At 31.5% G+C, this 18,921-nt stretch overlaps 1 protein-coding gene across 2 annotated transcripts in view; it reads right to left on the bottom strand.

Moving 5' to 3' along the window:
* Positions 1-18,921, bottom strand: part of LOC136042380 (uncharacterized) — an 88,544-nt gene that overhangs the window by 30,357 nt on the left and 39,266 nt on the right. For both annotated transcript variants that reach the window (XM_065727359.1, XM_065727360.1), the window contains exon 4: positions 11,830-11,972. In XM_065727359.1, coding sequence (XP_065583431.1) covers positions 11,830-11,972 — 143 coding nt within the window. The remainder of the gene's footprint in view (positions 1-11,829; positions 11,973-18,921) is intronic.

Here is an 18,921-nt window from a genome sequence, read left to right as displayed (position 1 = left end):
TTTTTTTTTTTCATAGGCATGTAATTTGGGGGTGATACCTGACGCGGGGATGCCATGGATATTCTGTGGTAGCCACAACACTGTGCTGGGTAGAGAATTTAGAGTGGCGAAACCCAATATAGGCCAGTGTATTCTCCTGATGAGCCCTTATGTTGGGTGTTGCCTCTGAATTATTTGTCTATATTATTTTTTCTATTGTTCAGTAAATGACGACTTATACTTATTGACGACATGACTGCCTGTCCATGGATTATTCTTTATGGTTGATTGTGTGTGGCTATGCTGTTTGACCTATGTGATTGTATGGATGAGTAGGGTTGAGGCCTCATTCAAGTGCTGGTCTATATTAATCACTAATTTAGGAAAACAGTCTTCCTTTTCTCCTTCTGTCTCTTTATTTTATTTTATTTTATTTTTTTATTTTTTTTTTTTTTTTTATTTTTTTTTTTTTTTTTTTTTTTTTTTTTTTTTTTTTTTTTTGTGTGTGTTTGTGCTGTAGCATTGGTGATTTCTCTTTTCATGATATATGATTATTTTTACATTTTATTACATTTTATTACTCACCCCTTAGTCAGTACCTCGCTCTTGACACTAAAGCTTAAATTTTGTCCAAATCCATTAAGAATGACCCCTGAATCACAAAAGCCATAGAATAAATAGTTGAAATTACTAAAAATACTTTAGCGTAAAGAGCAAGGTACTAGGAGGAGGTGAGCCCCTCATATGCGTAATAATTTCTGTTCGTTTTAAGTTTTAATGCTGCTCCTTACTTCCAGTTGAAAAAACTTTTTCATATTTATTTTTTTATTGCTTTTTTTTAAATGATGCTAGAAAACCCTACGCTCCCTTCATGGAAAATATCTGCCCCCTTGACAAATTCCTCGATGGAAAGTTCCCCTAACGTATCTCCTTCTTCTCAACCCCTCCCCAAAACCAAAAAATCCCCCTGAAAACGTCTGTACACTTATCAATAACAATTACTATTTGTAAGTACTGGTCAATGTTTGTAGCTTGTAAGCCCTCTCACGAGCACTGTGAGGGAGTAATTCGTCCCCAAAGACGTGGTTTTATGGTTTTTTGACTTTAATAAATAAAATGACTATCGCAGAATTTTGATATGTTGACTTTGGGAAAATGATTAGCGTGGAAGGGGGTCTAGGTGCCCTCCAATTTTTTTGGTCACCTAAAAAGGGCACTATAACTTTTTATTTCCGTTAGAATGAGCCCTCTTGCAAAATTTTAGGACCACTGGGTCGATACGATCAACCCTGGGGAAAAAAAGCAAACAAATAAACACGCATCCGTTATCTGCCTTCTGGCAAAAAGTACAAAATCCCACGTTTTTTGTATATAGGAGCTTGAAACTTCTACAATAGGGTTCTATGATACACCGAATCTGACACTGTGATTTTTGTTAATATTCTATGACAATAAGGGGGTGTTTGCCCCTATTTTCTAAAATAAGGCAAATTTTCTCAGGATCGTAACTTTTGATTGGTTGAACTAAACCTAATTACACTTATATATTTAGAATCAGCAAATTCCTTTTTTTAGAGTTTTGGTTACTATTGAGCCTGGTCGCTCCTTACTACAGTTCGTTACCACGAACTGTTTGATAGAGGAGCCACCACCACTACATCTCAGGGAATTTTTATTCATGAAAAAGACTGCTCTTTTCTTAAGCACTTTCAGATCTAGGGAGCGTCACCATCAATCTGTTTCTGGGACTTCTGAACCGTTAATCCTGTTCGATTTGCTTTTACGGCCAATTAACGTTGCTTTTATTCATTTTTATACGTTCTTGTAGCACTAAAGTAATAAAAAATATTTTATTGATTTTGAACAACTCAGGTGCTTCTTTGACCTTTCCAGACTTCAAGGGTCCATCTATCATCCCTATTCTTCAGAGACTTTGAAAGACTAGGAGACAGCCTTCCACCAGGATTTGGCCTCATCCTCACTCTATTTCAGGGGGCTATTGATCTGATTTGCCTGGTTCTCTTTCCTTAATTTATTTTTTTCATTTTTTTAATCACAATTTCTTATTGTTTATTCTAATCCGATGGATAAATATGTCCCTGTGATGTATGTAGCTGTGTTTGGGTCCTAGCCTTTCTGGAGTGCTGGGCCAACCATTCTTTTTTACTTTATTTTGTAAAATAATTTCCCTTATATTTTACGATTTATCATAATTTCATCATATGTTTTTCTATTTATTAAGTTGTAACTGTTTGTATATTTTCATGATTTTAAATGGTTTGACTTGTCTGGGAGCTCTAACTTTGGCTTTAGTCAGCAAAATTTCTTGGACTATCGTAGATGGGTATTTTAAACTTACAATTTCAGGGATTCTTGACGATCAATATTTAACTAAACTCCCATACCAAGCTATATTAGTCAAAGATATGATTTCAAAACTTAAAAGAGTTTTCTCTCAATTACTTCAAATAAGTTGGATTTACTTTTTCGTACACTGCTTTAATGATCTTTATCTTAATGAAAATAATAATGACAACACAATGCAAAGAAAAATTCTTAAGAAAACAAATAATTATACATTACAATATAATTATAATAAACATTACTATTACTATTATATATAATATACATTTACATTACATTACTATACATTATTGAAAAACCAAGGAATTTTAGAATCCGTTTCAAAGAAAATTTTGTCTTGTTCTCTCTTAAAATGGTTGATATTCTATTATTTCATACATATTGCAATATTCATTATTAAATTTTGGGCTATGGACAAGTTTTATTTTGGTTAGTCTAAAATCTAACTGTTTGTTATATCATTGCTACTTTTGGTTTTGATGACTGTATCAGTTGATTCACCATCGTCAACACTATTGACGTTCGTTGTTGCTGTCATATTAACCTATTCATCTTTATATTTGTTAAAGAAATTATCTTTCACTGCCCATTTTATTGTACCTTTTATTTCTCTGTCAATTACTTAATTATATAAAATAAGTAACAGTTGAAAATATAGACAAGATATGACTTATAAAACTGCAACAAAAGCATGTTTATTCTGTTTTTATGAAAGCTTATGATTTTTCTTGTTTTATTTGGAAGACTAATACCAAAACAATAATAAAGTTACCGATAGCATTAGCAAGAAGCTTGCCAACTAAGAGTCTTAAGCTTGAATTATCTTTAAGCACGAAGCTCTATGGAAATATTACTGAAGATCTTTAAGATACTCCAAAGGAGTTGAACATCTGTCTTTTATGGCACCGCATGCACATATGTCCATTGATGTCCTTATTAGTCCTTGTCTCATAATTTGGATATTAATTTTTCTGATCATCCAATGCTACGTTACCTTTATCATGTATACAATTTTTCTTGAAATATTTCATCTTCACTTTTTTCCTGCTATTTATGAACTAAATGATGCTCCAACAAAATTTTCTTTTTTGCTGGTTGCTCCTTTATAATAATCCCCCATTTTCGTCCTAGGGAGGCTAGGGTGGGGTAAGTGAATGATGCTATCTTTCCATTTAATGCATTTTAAGCGACTAAAAAACAAAAACAGCGCTAGTGAGTCGAAATTGTGTTACCTCTTTCAGCTGTGATGTGTCTACAACGATATTTATTGCCTTTAGTTGTCAAAAATTATGAATTAAGATGGTGAGTTTGCTTTTGGGGATTTCAGTTAACATTTTTTTGATTTTCGTGTGTGTCTGGTCTCTACAGCTTATTGTTCAGAAGTGTGCTTTGGTGTTCGTGGTTTAACTGATCGGAAACTATAAATTAGGATAGCTAATTCACTGCATTTTGTTTTAAGACTTGGATCTCTTAGGTTTCCTTGGATTTGTGGCGTCTGAAACTTATTATTTGCAATGTTTGCTTCGATATTTTGTGGTTTGGTTTTTCTGAAGTTAATACCTAAGATGGTTTGTTGACTGTTTATGGTTTTCACACCAAGGTTTTTTAGCCTTTATCGAGTACGTGGTGTCAGAAGCCTATTATTTGAGATTTTTATGTTATGTCTTGTCTCGATCTTGTAACTTGGTGTTGTTCTTACCAATAATTCTTGTTTTTCATATATGTATGTTTTTGGAAATATGTTTTGAAATTTCACATTTAAAATGTGAGAATCGCTTTCAAGGAAAATTATTGACCATGAACAATAAAATCTCCCTATGTTCCCCTACAGCTGTTGTGTACTAATCTTTGTAGAGTGGCTAGGCTTTAAGACCAGGAAGAACCATGTATTTTTCAAGATAGCATTGATAATGGTGAAAACACACCTACGACAATTCTGAACAATCAGGGAACTTAAAGCCAATTCTTTTCACTTATAAACAATTGCGGAATGATTTACCAGTTGTTGCCACCCTTCTTAGGAATTTTCAGCATAGTTGGGGCCTCATTCACAGTTTTAATTTACTAACTCTTAATTATCAGCAAATCATATTTTATTACATTGTATTAATTTGATCATTTTTGTCTTATAAACTGTTTAAGTATTGTTGTATTATAAATTAAGAACAAAAGTTTTCCTAGGTTCCAGTTTAGTCGCTGGTTTCTCCAAAAGGAAAAACTAAATTACAAGAACTAAAATAATTCTAACATACCTACTTATAACATTTCCAATCTCACCTTTTTTATCCCTCTCTCCTAATGCTAAAATATGTGGACCAAATTATGTGCCCTCAGGAATTCCCTGAAATTTTCTATACATATTCAAGTAAATACCCTAATATTCCTTTCCTCCTGACAGGGTCAGATATAAAAATAATACAACCTTCATATATATCCTTTAATTGATCTCGTGATACGTTATCAGTTCTTTGCTTGTAAGTTTGTGGGGCTCAAATTGCGTAAAACTTAGTCTGTCTCAGTATGAACAATAGAATTTTTAATGAAAATATCATTTCAAATATCAACAAAAGTATGTAACATCAAAATAAACTTAGAATAAAATGAGAAATCCAACAGCAGTATTTTATTTGAATTGACTAAAAATCTTTTTCCATAAAATATATTTTTTAAAGAAAATTTAAGAGCTCCAATAAACCGAAAATGAGCAAAAAAGAATCAGATAATCTACCAAACGTAAAACAGAAATGAATCAGCATCGAAAAATAAATGAATTATCAGGGTATGTTGAGGAAGGCTAATCAACAGGAGGATTTCCAGTTTGTGTGAATAAAATCCAAGCCACTTCTCACCATGCATACAAGGACGTAACTTTTAATAGGGCGTCCTGATATCCAAATACACTCCCCACCAGGCTGAAATTTAGTATCTTAAAAAATGGTTACAAAACTAAGATGGGCCTTTAAAATTCAAACATCCACTTGATTAAATCATTTTTTTTATAAATTTGCTTTTAAAAGGCTCTTTTTTATTGTTTTTTGCACTTTACCTGAAAAAAATGGTCCTAATTTGACACAATTACGCCACAACATGCATATTTTCGGGTCAGAGTCACAGATATAAAATTGTAATGAGTCAAAAATAAAGAAAGGTAAATGATTAGGTATATATTCTCTTTTACTGTCATTCACGCGTTATCTATGATATATTCTCCTGAGAGAGTTCTTTTGAGTAAGACCGTTACCAAAATATTCCCTTTTGAACAAGTAAATCGATTGAGCCAAAAACTAAGAATAACTGTAAGCCTTAAATAGGCTAATGATTTATTTGTAAGAAAATGAAGCCAAGTATATTTAAAACGTTTTATCCAAATGTTAGTATTGAAAGACAGTCTTTCGACGCAGTGGTTTTCAAATGAGATATAAGAAAATGTGCTAAATTTGATTACTAGGTACTGTGGTTTCGAGAAACTATTGTAACCACACATAATAATGTTGGTTTATTCTCATTAGTTTAATCCATTCATCTCAAATTTATCGAGATTTTATTTTTTGTAAATGTCAGTTACTTAACTCGTGTGCTTAGTAATTTTAGTTCGTTATAAGTTTGACTCGAAAAGTGATTATAATATTTATCGATCAATTTAATTTTATTGTTATTTCAGGTTTGTTTGTCACAATGCTTTTCCATATGTGAAGGTGTTTCTGTCGCTTGTTTCTTTTATCAGCTTGCTGTTACACCGCTGAATTAATAATTTCTGTTATAAGAAGTACAGGTGTCAGGAGACTTTTTATTCTCTGGGAGATTGTTTTGTTTTAGTTTTCTATTTTTGTACAATAAATCAGCATGTATTTGATATTTATTTATGCCTCAGGACCAAAATGGGAATAATGAATAATAATAACAGACATTAAACAGTTTGATTAGAAAATTAAAGAACACTAGCGATGAATATCAAACAGAAGAACTGACAAACCCAAAAAAACTATTGAAATTCAATAACAATCTTGAAATCCCGGATATTTTTTCAAGAAATTGAAAATTCAATTGTGTAAAAGGACATTCAAAGAGTTTTTTCTCCCGTAAGTTGAAAATTAAATTCAGGTATGTGAATAAATTTTTTTTTCCAGAATCTGAAAATTCAACAGTGACCAGGGAATTCCAGTAACGTATTTTATATTCAATTCTGCAATTTACACCTGTTGAAATTCAATTTTTTTTTTGTTTAAAGCATTATGTACATTTTTGGCTGAATCTCAAAAAATTTTTTTACACTTTAAGGTGCTTTTATAAATTCTCTCTCAAAACAAGTGAAAATGCAAATGGGGGTCGTATTCAAGCTATATCAAAACAATGTAAAAGATAAAATAGCGAGATCTGTCATAAGTTCCCTCAAAAACAAAAAAAAAATGGCAAATTGGCTTGTTTTTGGCTTTGCTAAAAACAAGTTAAAATTATAATAAGGAAACCAGTTATAATTTAAGCCTCCAAAACAAAACAAAATTCCAAAGTGGTGTGTATATGAATCATACAACATCAACAAGAAATTATCTACTATAAAATATCGCTCAAAATAGGAGAAAATTTAAAACTGAATGGTATTGTAATCTTTTTATAGCACACACACACACACACATATATATATATATATATATATATATATATATATATATATATATATATATATATATATATATATATATATATATATGTGTGTGTGTGTGTGTGTGTGTGTGCTATAAAAAGATTACAATACCATTCAGTTTTAAATTTTCTCCTATTTTGAGCGATATTTTATAGTAGATAATTTCTTGTTGATGTTGTATGATTCATATACACACCACTTTGGAATTATCTTTTGTTTTGGAGCCTTAAATTATAACTGGTTTCCTTATTATAATTTTAACTTGTTTTTAGCAAAGCCAAAAACAAGCCACTTTGCCATTTTGTTTTTGTTTTTGAGGGAACTTATGACAGATCTCGCTATTTTATCTTTTACATTGTTTTGATATAGCTTGAATACGACCCCCATTTGCATTTTCACTTGTTTTGAAAGAGAATTTATAAAAGCACCTTAAAGTGTAAAAAAATTGTTTGAGATTCAGCCAAAAATGTACATAATGCTTTAAACAAAAAAAAATTGAATTTCAACAGGTGTAAATTGCAGAATTGAATATAAAATACAACTTTCTTGTTTTATTTGGAAGACTAATACCAAAACAATAATAAAGTTACCGATAGCATTAGCAAGAAGCTTGCCAACTAAGAGTCTTAAGCTTGAATTATCTTTAAGCACGAAGCTCTATGGAAATATTACTGAAGATTTTTAAGATACTCCAAAGGAGTTGAACATCTGTCTCTTATGGCACCGCATGCACATATGTCCATTGATGTCCTTATTAGTCCTTGTCTCATAATTTGGATATTAATCTTTCTGATCATCCAATGCTACGTTACCTTTATCACGTATACAATTTTTCTTGAAATATTTCACCTTCACTTTTTTTCTGCTATTTATGAACTAAATGATGCTCCAACAAAATTTTCTTTTTTGCTGGTTGCTCCTTTATAATAATCCCCCATTTTCGTCCTAGGGAGGCTAGGGTGGGGTAAGTGAATGATGCTATCTTTCCATTTAATGCATTTTAAGCGACTAAAAAACAAAAACAGCGCTAGTGAGTCGAAATTGTGTTACCTCTTCCAGCTGTGATGTGTCTACAACGATATTTATTGCCTTTAGTTGTCAAAAATTATGAATTAAGATGGTGAGTTTGCTTTTGGGGATTTCAGTTAACATTTTTTGCTTTTCGTCTGTGTCTGGTCTCTACAGCTTATTGTTCAGAAGTGTGCTTTGGTTTTCGTGGTTTAACTGATCGGAAACTATAAATTAGGATAGCTAATTCACTGCATTTTGTTTTAAGACTTGGATCTCTTAGGTTTCCTTGGATTTGTGGCGTCTGAAACTTATTATTTGCAATGTTTGCTTCGATATTTTGTGGTTTGGTTTTTCTGAAGTTAATACCTAAGATGGTTTGTTGACTGTTTATGGTTTTCACACCAAGGTTTTTTAGCCTTTATCGAGTACGTGGTGTCAGAAGCCTATTATTTGAGATTTTTATGTTTCGTCTTGTCTCGATCTTGTAACTTGGTGTTGTTCTTACCAATAATTCTTGTTTTTCATATATGTATGTTTTTGGAAATATGTTTTGAAATTTCACATTTAAAATGTGAGAATCGCTTTCAAGGAAAATTATTGACCATGAACAATAAAATCTCCCTATGTTCCCCTACAGCTGTTGTGTACTAATCTTTGTAGAGTGGCTAGGCTTTAAGACCAGGAAGAACCATGTATTTTTCAAGATAGCATTGATAATGGTGAAAACACACCTACGACAATTCTGAACAATTAGGGAACTTAAAGCCAATTCTTTTCACTTATAAACAATTGCGGAGGGATTTACCAGTTGTTGCCACCCTTCTTAGGAATTTTCAGCATAGTTGGGGCCTCATTCACAGTTTTAATTTACTAACTCTTAATTATCAGCAAATCATATTTTATTACATTGTATTAATTTGATCATTTTTGTCTTATAAACTGTTTAAGTATTGTTGTATTATAAATTAAGAACAAAAGTTTTCCTAGGTTCCAGTTTAGTCGCTGGTTTCTCCATAAGGAAAAACTAAATTACAAGAACTGAAATAATTCTAACATACCTACTTATAACATTTCCAATCTCACCTTTTTTATCCCTCTCTCCTAATGCTAAAATATGTGGACCAAATTATGTGCCCTCAGGAATTCCCTGAAATTTTCTATACATATTCAAGTAAATACCCTAATATTCCTTTCCTCCTGACAGGGTCAGATATAAAAATAATACAACCTTCATATATATCCTTTAATTGATCTCGTGATACGTTATCAGTTCTTTGCTTGTAAGTTTGTGGGGCTCAAATTGCGTAAAACTTAGTCTGTCTCAGTATGAACAATAGAATTTTTAATGAAAATATCATTTCAAATATCAACAAAAGTTTGTAACATCAAAAAAAACTTAGAATAAAATGTGAAATCCAACAGCAGTATTTTATTTGAATTGACTAAAAATGTTTTTCCATAAAATATATTTTTTAAAGAAAATTTAAGAGCTCCAATAAACCGAAAATGAGCAAAAAAGAATCAGATAATCTACCAAACGTAAAACAGAAATGAATCAGCATCGAAAAATAAATGAATTATCAGGGTATGTTGAGGAAGGCTAATCAACAGGAGGATTTCCAGTTTGTGTGAATAAAATCCTAGCCACTTCTCACCATGCATACAAGGACGTAACTTTTAATAGGGCATCCTGATATCCAAATACACTCCCCAACAGGCTGAAATTTAGTATCTTAAAAAATGGTTACAAAACTAAGATGGGCCTTTAAAATTCAAACGTCCGCTTGATTAAATCATTTTTTTTATAAATTTGCTTTTAAAAGGCTCTTTTTTATTGTTTTTTGCACTTTACCTGAAAAAAATGGTCCTAATTTGACACAATTACGCCACAACATGCATATTTTCGGGTCAGAGTCACAGATATAAAATTGTAATGAGTCAAAAATAAAGAAAGGTAAATGATTAGGTATATATTCTCTTTTACTGTCATTCACGCGTTATCTATGATATATTCTCCTGAGAGAGTTCTTTTGAGTAAGACCGTTACCAAAATATTCGCTTTTGAACAAGTAAATCGATTGAGCCAAAAACTAAGAATAACTGTAAGCCTTAAATAGGCTAATGATTTATTTGTAAGAAAATGAAGCCAAGTATATTTAAAACGTTTTATCCAAATGTTAGTATTGAAAGGCAGTCTTTCGACGCAGTGGCTATCAAATGAGATATAAGAAAATGTGCTAAATTTGATTACTAGGTACTGTGGTTTCGAGAAACTATTGTAACCACACATAATAATGTTGGTTTATTCTCATTAGTTTAATCCATTCATCTCAAATTTATCGAGATTTTATTTTTTGTTAATGTCAGTTACTTAACTCGTGTGCTTAGTAATTTTTGTTCGTTATAAGTTTGACTCGAAAAGTGATTATAATATTTATCGATCAATTTAATTTCATTGTTATTTCAGGTCTGTGTGTCACAATGCTTTTCCATATGTGAAGGTGTTTCTGTCCCTTGTTTCTTTTATCAGCTTGCTGTTACACAACTGAATTAATAATTTCTGTTATAAGAAGTACAGGTGTCAGGAGACTTTTTATTCTCTGGGAGATTGTTTTGCTTTAGTTTTCTATTTTTGTACAATAAATCAGTATGTATTTGATATTTATTTATGCCTCAGGACCAAAATGGGAATAATGAATAATAATAACAGACATTAAACAGTTTGATTAGAAAATTAAAGAACACTGGCGATGAATATCAAACAGAAGAACTGACAAACCCAAAAAAACTATTGAAATTCAATAACAATCTTGAAATCCCGGATATTTTTTCAAGAAATTGAAAATTCAATTGTGTAAAAGGACATTCAAAGAGTTTATTCTCCCGTAAGTTGAAAATTAAATTCGGGTATGTGAATAAAATTTTTTTTTTCCAGAATCTGAAAATTCAACAGTGACCAGGGAATTCCAGTAACCTATTTTATATTCAATTCTGCAATTTACGCCTGTTGAAATTCAAATTTTTTTTTGTTTAAAGCATTATGTACATTTTTGGCTGAATCTCAAACAATTTTTTTACACTTTAAGGTGCTTTTATAAATTATCTCTCAAAACAAGTGAAAATGCAAATGGGGGTCGTATTCAAGCTATATCAAAACAATGTAAAAGATAAAATAGCGATATCTGTCATAAGTTCCCTCAAAAACAAAAAAATGGCAAAGTGGCTTGTTTTTGGCTTTGCTAAAAACAAGTTAAAATTATAATAAGGAAACCAGTTATAATTTAAGCCTCCAAAACAAAAGATAATTCCAAAGTGGTGTGTATATGAATCATACAACATCAACAAGAAATTATCTACTATAAAATATCGCTCAAAATAGGAGAAAATTTAAAACTGAATGGTATTGTAATCTTTTTATAGCACTTACACACACACACACATATATATATATATATATATATATATATATATATATATATATATATATATATATATATATATATATATATATATATATATATTTGTATACATATATATATATATATATATATATATATATATATATATATATATATATATATATATATATATATATATATATATATATATACAGACAAAGAGAGAGAGAGAGAGAAAGAAACGGAGAGAAAGAGTGAAAAACAATAAGTTTTACTATTTTAGCTGCCACTGATTTTTCAACCGTACCTCTTTTTCAATGTTTCAAAACAAAGCCGATATTCAAATTTCTTAGGTAATGTTTCACTTTGTTAGTCAGAAGAATTTTCCACATTCTAATTTTTCACTCTTCCTTATGTGTGGTGAAAAACAATTACCTGATTATTTGACTGACTCCACCAACAGAAAATGACCAAAGGTTTGATTATTAAGTGCCATAGAACAAGGAACGAAAGAGATTGTCCAAGGTATGGAATTGACTTATCACATCCCATTGGGCACGATTTTTCCAATTCATACCCTTGAATAGATAAAAACTGTAAATTCGTAATGCAGCAGATAATCAATTAAAAACTAAAATATATAGGTTTATTTCTCTATTTTTTTATTTATAAGAAATAACCTGGATATCCGATCTCTTTGAAGAATTAAGAATTGAAAATCTATATAGGAGTATACAAGAAACAAATTCTCAAGGAAAAATCTTTTTTTAATACGTCCCATACTTCTCAGATTCCCATTTTCACATACCCACATATCATCAGATTTCCAATATAATTTTTCATGTGAATAGTTTAATAAGATAAGTAGCAAATATTTGGAAGCAACATGAATCCGAATTATCAAAGACACCTAGCAAACTCATTCAGGAAACCTCCCCGTTACGTTCCAGCTTCCACTCATTTCAATTGGACATTCAGTCCATCTCCTTAGTCCCGTTATTTGCAAAAAGTTAACCCAAGAGTCTACACCAAGTATCCAATAACAAATTCAGAAACCTTGGTATGATGTGTCGCAACCCCTTCTACTGATTTTCCTGAAGCGTAAACCTACTTGTGACGTTAAAAACATTGATAAGTAATATGGTGAACTATAAATAGATTCAACAAAAAACAGACTGGTGTTGCTTGTCTTAACCAAACCTGGTCTGCCAAAGAGGATTTTTACTAGATTTCCAACTCTGACTCCCATTTTAAGCCCAGATTGGACAAAGATTTTGTTTATCAACCCTTCCAAATTGGATAGTCTTATTTTTGAAAATTGAGAACAACTCCAAGCCCGGAGTCTTACAACTCTGGATCAGATTCAAAAACCTCCCAACAGAATTATCTTGCATCATTTTGTCACATTTATTTTACTGTACTAGTGGTTTTCAGAATTAGCTGACGGCATATCTACAACTTTATACAGACAGAATTCACAAAAGTATCCTTACATGGCAATTGCATTATTTTGTCATTTTTATGAGTTAGATCAAAATTGACATAGCTCTGCTCTTAGCCTAGATCAAGTGGTCAAGTCACCTACACGTTGTAAAAAACCCCTAGACTTGATTTTTACCAACATTGAAGAATGCTGCCGTACCCCCAAAATGACTTCTTCATTAAGGGCAAGAGACCATCATTGCATTTTTTTGCAACCCTTTACCATTCTTTACTACAAAACAACTGATCACCTCTACATATAGACCAAAAACTGACGAAAATGTCGCCCATTTCAAAGTAAAGCTTAGCTCCAAATCTCCGGCCTATAACCAATATCTTACCGATGATAATGAAATTGCTTCTAAATTTTCAGCACAATTTTTCTATCTATATTGTGATACCTTTCAGTGAAAAGAATTACTTTCAAATCTAAGTGCAAACCCTCAAAAAATTAAAAAAAAATTGTGCCTAATCAAGGAATGTGATAAAATCTTTAATGAAGGATTTTTCTAAGAACTTTGGAAATTTCGAAACATTGTTGTTAGTGTAATAGTCATAGCAGGAAAAGAGTGTGGTGCTCACACACTCAAAAAGTTTTTTTATTCTGACCCTAAATATTCCACAAAAGTTTTCAAGATCTAATGGGAAAGGTTACCCAGTGAGTGCAGATATTACAAATGATCATTTTCCTTTAATCTATAAAAGACACCCACCTCTCCAACATATATCGGCCAAAATTTTAGTGAGTGACACTCCTTTGATCGAAGTACATCAGACAAAATTTGGACTCAAAAAATTTTAATTTTATGCTTACTTAAGATATTCTGTTCATACCTTCAACGAAAACTTAAAGCCCACACATGCTGTGGATATTAAACACAATGTATTCTTGAGATAAAAAGAAAAAAAAAAGAAAATTATCAATGAAGAAGCTGTATTTAACGTAGAAAGACGAGTAGTAGAAAATATACTAAGCCTTATTGCTGAAATGTGTCCTATTAGAGGATACAATTTGTTGAGACATACTCTTAACGCACAGAAGGATTTCCATAATGATTCAAAATGTAGTGTAAGTAATTATTCATAAGACTTTTATTAAAAAAAAATTCCTTATTACGAATTGATGAAACAATTTTGACCCAATATGACATATTTTGCTTGACTGCAAAGTTCTCTGTTACAATCCATAAGTATTGCTACAATGGTATTCTTTGATAAAAGTATCAAACTTAGCAGATCAGTTGAAAATTCTCCTTTGCTATCTGGGAATCAGTAGCTACATGAATATTTTCAAGTAAAATCTACCTGACCAGGAAACCAGATTAATTAACGAGCAGAAGTCTTAGGATGCCCGCCAAAAACCACCAGAAAATGACGAGTATTATAATTTATCTACTCATATCTAATAACAAGTGTCTTTAATAAACTTTCCTGCATTACCTACTTTTAAACCACGGCAAGGGAATCATCCATCCCCCCACCTCCCCGTCTTTAAAAGTTGTAAATTAAAAGAAAGTTGCTATGCTTACATTAGGAGCTTATAGCTTGCAGGAATTCATGATTTGTATGAAAGCTTGGCTATAACTATTTATTTTAAATCTACATCTAATCTCTTAATTTTACATTTTTTTTCTAAAAGCAAAATCATCTAAACCCGAGATCTTCCATATGGCACAACTGTACCGCAGGCATGAGCAGTTTTTGAAATTACAGAGGGATATTTGCTGGCAACTTTCATATTTAACACAAGAGATTGATTGAAAATGTAGAAATTACTTTCGTAATTGCCAAAAATCCTAATCTAAGATAGACTGCCGAAATTATAGCACCTATTTTGAACCATTCTATAAAGAATCAAGATAAATCAAAAATAAAACAAATTATCAGCCAGCTTAAGCTGAACCAGTCAAAAGTAAAAAAAAAAAAAAATACCTCCTATAGAGAAAAAATGTTAATTTTGTACAAAAAATTTTCCCTAACTAAAATAATTTTATGAGATATAACCATTTTCGCGCTAGCAGGAAAATAGAATAAGAAAATCAATAAAATAAAAAAGGCATAAATAAATGTATAATAAAAGCATAAATCCTTAATGTTTTTACTCTGTTTAAATTGTCAAAACAGGGGGATAACAAATAAATTATTATTATTATTATTAGAATAATAAAGTACTACCCTTTTTTTTATCTTCACAATGACAGAAAAATAGAAAAACGACTTCAGCTCATCGTTAGACCCTAGGATATTTAGCACAAAGATAGCATGAAAATGTAGTATTCTGGGTAAGTGTGAATAGCCTAATTAGCAGTTGCTATGTGAGCAAAATAAAAAAGGATCCTTAGTGCAAAATATTCTTGACACCGAGCATTCAATTCCTTCACCAGTAGGGTTCTTCATTGGAGAAGAAGCTTGGTTTTTTCAGCTGACTTTCACGGATATTTGATTGGACTGGATGCACAGTCATTGAGCTATGGGTTAGGAGTCGAGTTGAGTTAACTATCAAACCCAAGAGCAATCACTGAATTGAAAAGTAAGGATGATTAATTTAAATTTAGTGCTGAATAAATTTGAAGCAATCCATCTTATCGCGAAGAGATTGTGGTTAGGTGGTCAGTATTATTTGTGTATACCTAGACGTACCCACTTGACCAGACAGCTCACTCATTCAAAGCAATCTTTTCCTATTATAAAATTTACAATTTAAAGAAGACCAAAAGGCTGGCAGCTGTTACTTTTATTGCTATAAAATATAGAATATTTGTGACACATTACAAATTGATCATAATACCGGTTTGCTAACCCGCGAAAATAGTTAAGACAAAACTTATAACATTAGCCTTATTTTCAAAAGATATTTTTGGAAAATAGGAAATTTTGTAAACCTCATTGGGGACATTGGCCATTGGATAAGAATTTTTAGACATTTTTTTTATTTAGACAGATATTTCACTCACCAGCCTCTAATGAAGGGTATTGCTCTCGGGAAGCACTCATTAAATTGCCGAGGTAGTATTTAAAAATAAGTGCGCACCCACTCATTTTGACTTATAAGTTTTCAGCAAACTGCCATATATAATCTTCGGTGTGGAAACAATCAATATAAATTAAATTGAAATTTACGTGAATGGTCATTGTTACAATCATTATTACAAGCCCAGGTAGTTATTGACCGAAACTACTAAACAACAGATATTTTACTAAACACATAAATGTTACTAAACTTCACTAGTATAATAGTAAAAATTTTTTAAGTTCTTAAGATGTAAGCTAAATTGATGAATATATTTAGTAAACTCAGATGATTTTACGAATACCGAATTTTTTGACTATTCTTACCAGTATTTAGCCTCTAAATTGAACTGTATAAGGATGCCACTAAGCCAAGTTTGGTACCAATTATAGGAAAATCAGCTTCACAGCCTTATGTAAGCCATTATAGCTAACATTCAGAGAGAAAGAATTGACAAAATTTATAAGAAAAATTTCAAAAACATTGAACACAAAGATGTATCTGAAGCCTCCCTGTGTAAGCCATTATAGCTAGCTATCACAGAGACAGAATAGACAAAATTTCAAAGAAAATTGTGAAATAAATTAAGCACAATGATATCTGAAAACGAGGTGGACAGAATCATCTCTGAAACTACTGTGAGCCTTATTTCCTAGGATATAATTACGATGCAAGTTTTAAACTTGGCAAAAAATGTAAACAAATATGAATTTGCACTGTTTGCTTCGACAGTACACTCACTATCTCATGACCTGGTCGACCATAATGCTTCAATGCCATCTTGGATGAAATTAAAATAAACTCAATCTTTACATTTATATTTACATTTACATTACATTTTAATCTACAACTACAAAGTAGCTCCATATTTTACTTCTTCACCAAGCTAAGAGTTCATTTTACCGAAATTCTTGAACTTCTTTTTGCAGTAATAACATCGAGGAAATAATTAAGAAATATAACTTTTAGAGATAACCTTCTAAAAGAGCCGAATAAGACTTTACAAAAACTCCCAGTTGCTGAAAAGCCACATAGTAAAAAAAAAAAAAAAAAACTTAAGTACGGTCTTGATATTTGACATTGGATTATACAGTGATTTTACCAAAGTACACAATGATGAGCAATTATTAGAAATTCGGACACCAATTGTTGGTGTCCAAAACCAGAGAAAATAAATAACCTATCAATGCTGCCTATCTGCCACTTATTATCTTGTAAGTTTACTGGATACAACATATAAAATTTAGAAAACCCTGAGATTTGGCTAGCCCCAAATTTCAAAATCAGCCCCAAATTTTTAAAATATGCTGTGTTCAAAGTTTATCAGCCCCTCGGATCAATTGTTGGTTTGATTTAATGGTAACAACAATAATAATCCATTTTTTTATTATTAGCATAATATACCAAAGCTTCTTAACTATAATGTCACAAAAGTAATTTATACCTGGCTCTAATAACATCAAGTTTATTTATAAATTTATATTGTCTTGAACTTGGAATGCTAAAATACCATATTCTAAGTTTTAATGTGGTATTGGGTCTGGAAAATACCATATTAACATTAGGCTTAGCAAAATTAGAGTAAAATTAAAATAGAATTATCATTTTGAAGAATAATATATAAGAAAATGAAGACATTATATTATTTTGGGGAGGGTTGTATATATTGTAATGTCAAATTAAGACTTAAGTTTTGAAGAAATATTTTATTGAACTCTTATGAAATATCTACAAAACCAATATCTAACTCAAATGACTTACACGTAAAGCAATTTTCTCACTTATGAAGGGGAGGGGAACAAGATTAAGGGACACCAAATTATTATTTATTCTTCAGGAATATTTTCTTTATTGGTAATGTTTATAATGAAATATTCTAATCTCAGAGAAAACCAGTCCCCATTAATATATGCCTAATGAATTCCCAGTGGAAGACTTGTTTTAAAGCACCGTTGTACCTGCGGGGAGAGTCTCTTTTAAAATTTCAAATTAGTAATATTGGTTTCCAGCTTGATGACCCCAGTATTAAAACTGCCAAAGATCTCAGCAAACAACTCACCAAGATTGTTCGGGCATTACCTCAAGTTCCTAAAATATTCTTAAGTCTCTTCCCCCTAATAAGGATGAAAACCTTCCCCACATATCACCAAAGGATATCGAGAAGAAAATAAATAACCTATCAATGCTGCCTATCTGCCACTTATTATCTTGTAAGTTTACTGGATACAACATATAAAATTTAGAAAACCCTGAGATTTGGCTAAATCTACTTCTAATAGACTTCCGAAAACCTTCTGATCTGATTAACCACAAGGTTTTAGTTGAAAAGACTCCCAAAGTAATTTCATGTTAGCCCAAACCTTGATAGAATAATAGTGCCTTTTCTTTCCAGTAGAACTCAATGTCTAAAGTATATAAAATTCTATTAAGATCTCTTTCCCCAAATACTACTGTGTGCCCCAGGGTACCCTCCTTGGCAACTCCTGTTCTGATCATGATAAATGAACTTGCTGCTAAACACCCTGTCCGCTGGAAATATGTTGACGACATGTCCTTACTGGAAAAATGCGGGCGAAATTTGAAGAACTATCAGTTTCTTGAAGAGTACACCTTCCTACAAGCAACCAATGGCTCCGGATATGTCCATCCAGCAGTGCAAACTCCTCGGTATCACTGTCTTGAGCGATCTGAAGTGAGAGGTCTAAGTTACTAACGTCACAAAGCAAGCTCATTTGGCACTTTTTAGGCTTAAATTATTCTTCAAGTTTTCTTGCCCTCCATTCCACCTTTTAAAAATGTATACAAGTTTCATTCGCCCAGTTCTTGAATATTCTTCTTCGGTTTGGCATTTTGGTTTAACTGCTTCCCAATCTTATTCAATAGAGTCAGTCCAGAAGTGAACAGTAAGAAATATCTATGGTCAAGGTAAACTCCCATATTACTTTCTTCTTAAGCAGCACTAGCCCACTACCCTATCAGAGAGAAGAACCCTCCTGTGAATCCAGTTTGGCAATAAGGCAATCACTTATTCGCGT

The sequence above is a fragment of the Artemia franciscana genome, unplaced genomic scaffold (genome assembly GCF_032884065.1).
Source record: "Artemia franciscana unplaced genomic scaffold, ASM3288406v1 Scaffold_1201, whole genome shotgun sequence".
NCBI classification, from domain to species: Eukaryota; Metazoa; Arthropoda; class Branchiopoda; order Anostraca; family Artemiidae; genus Artemia; species Artemia franciscana.
This window is presented reverse-complemented; position numbering and strand designations above follow the sequence as displayed.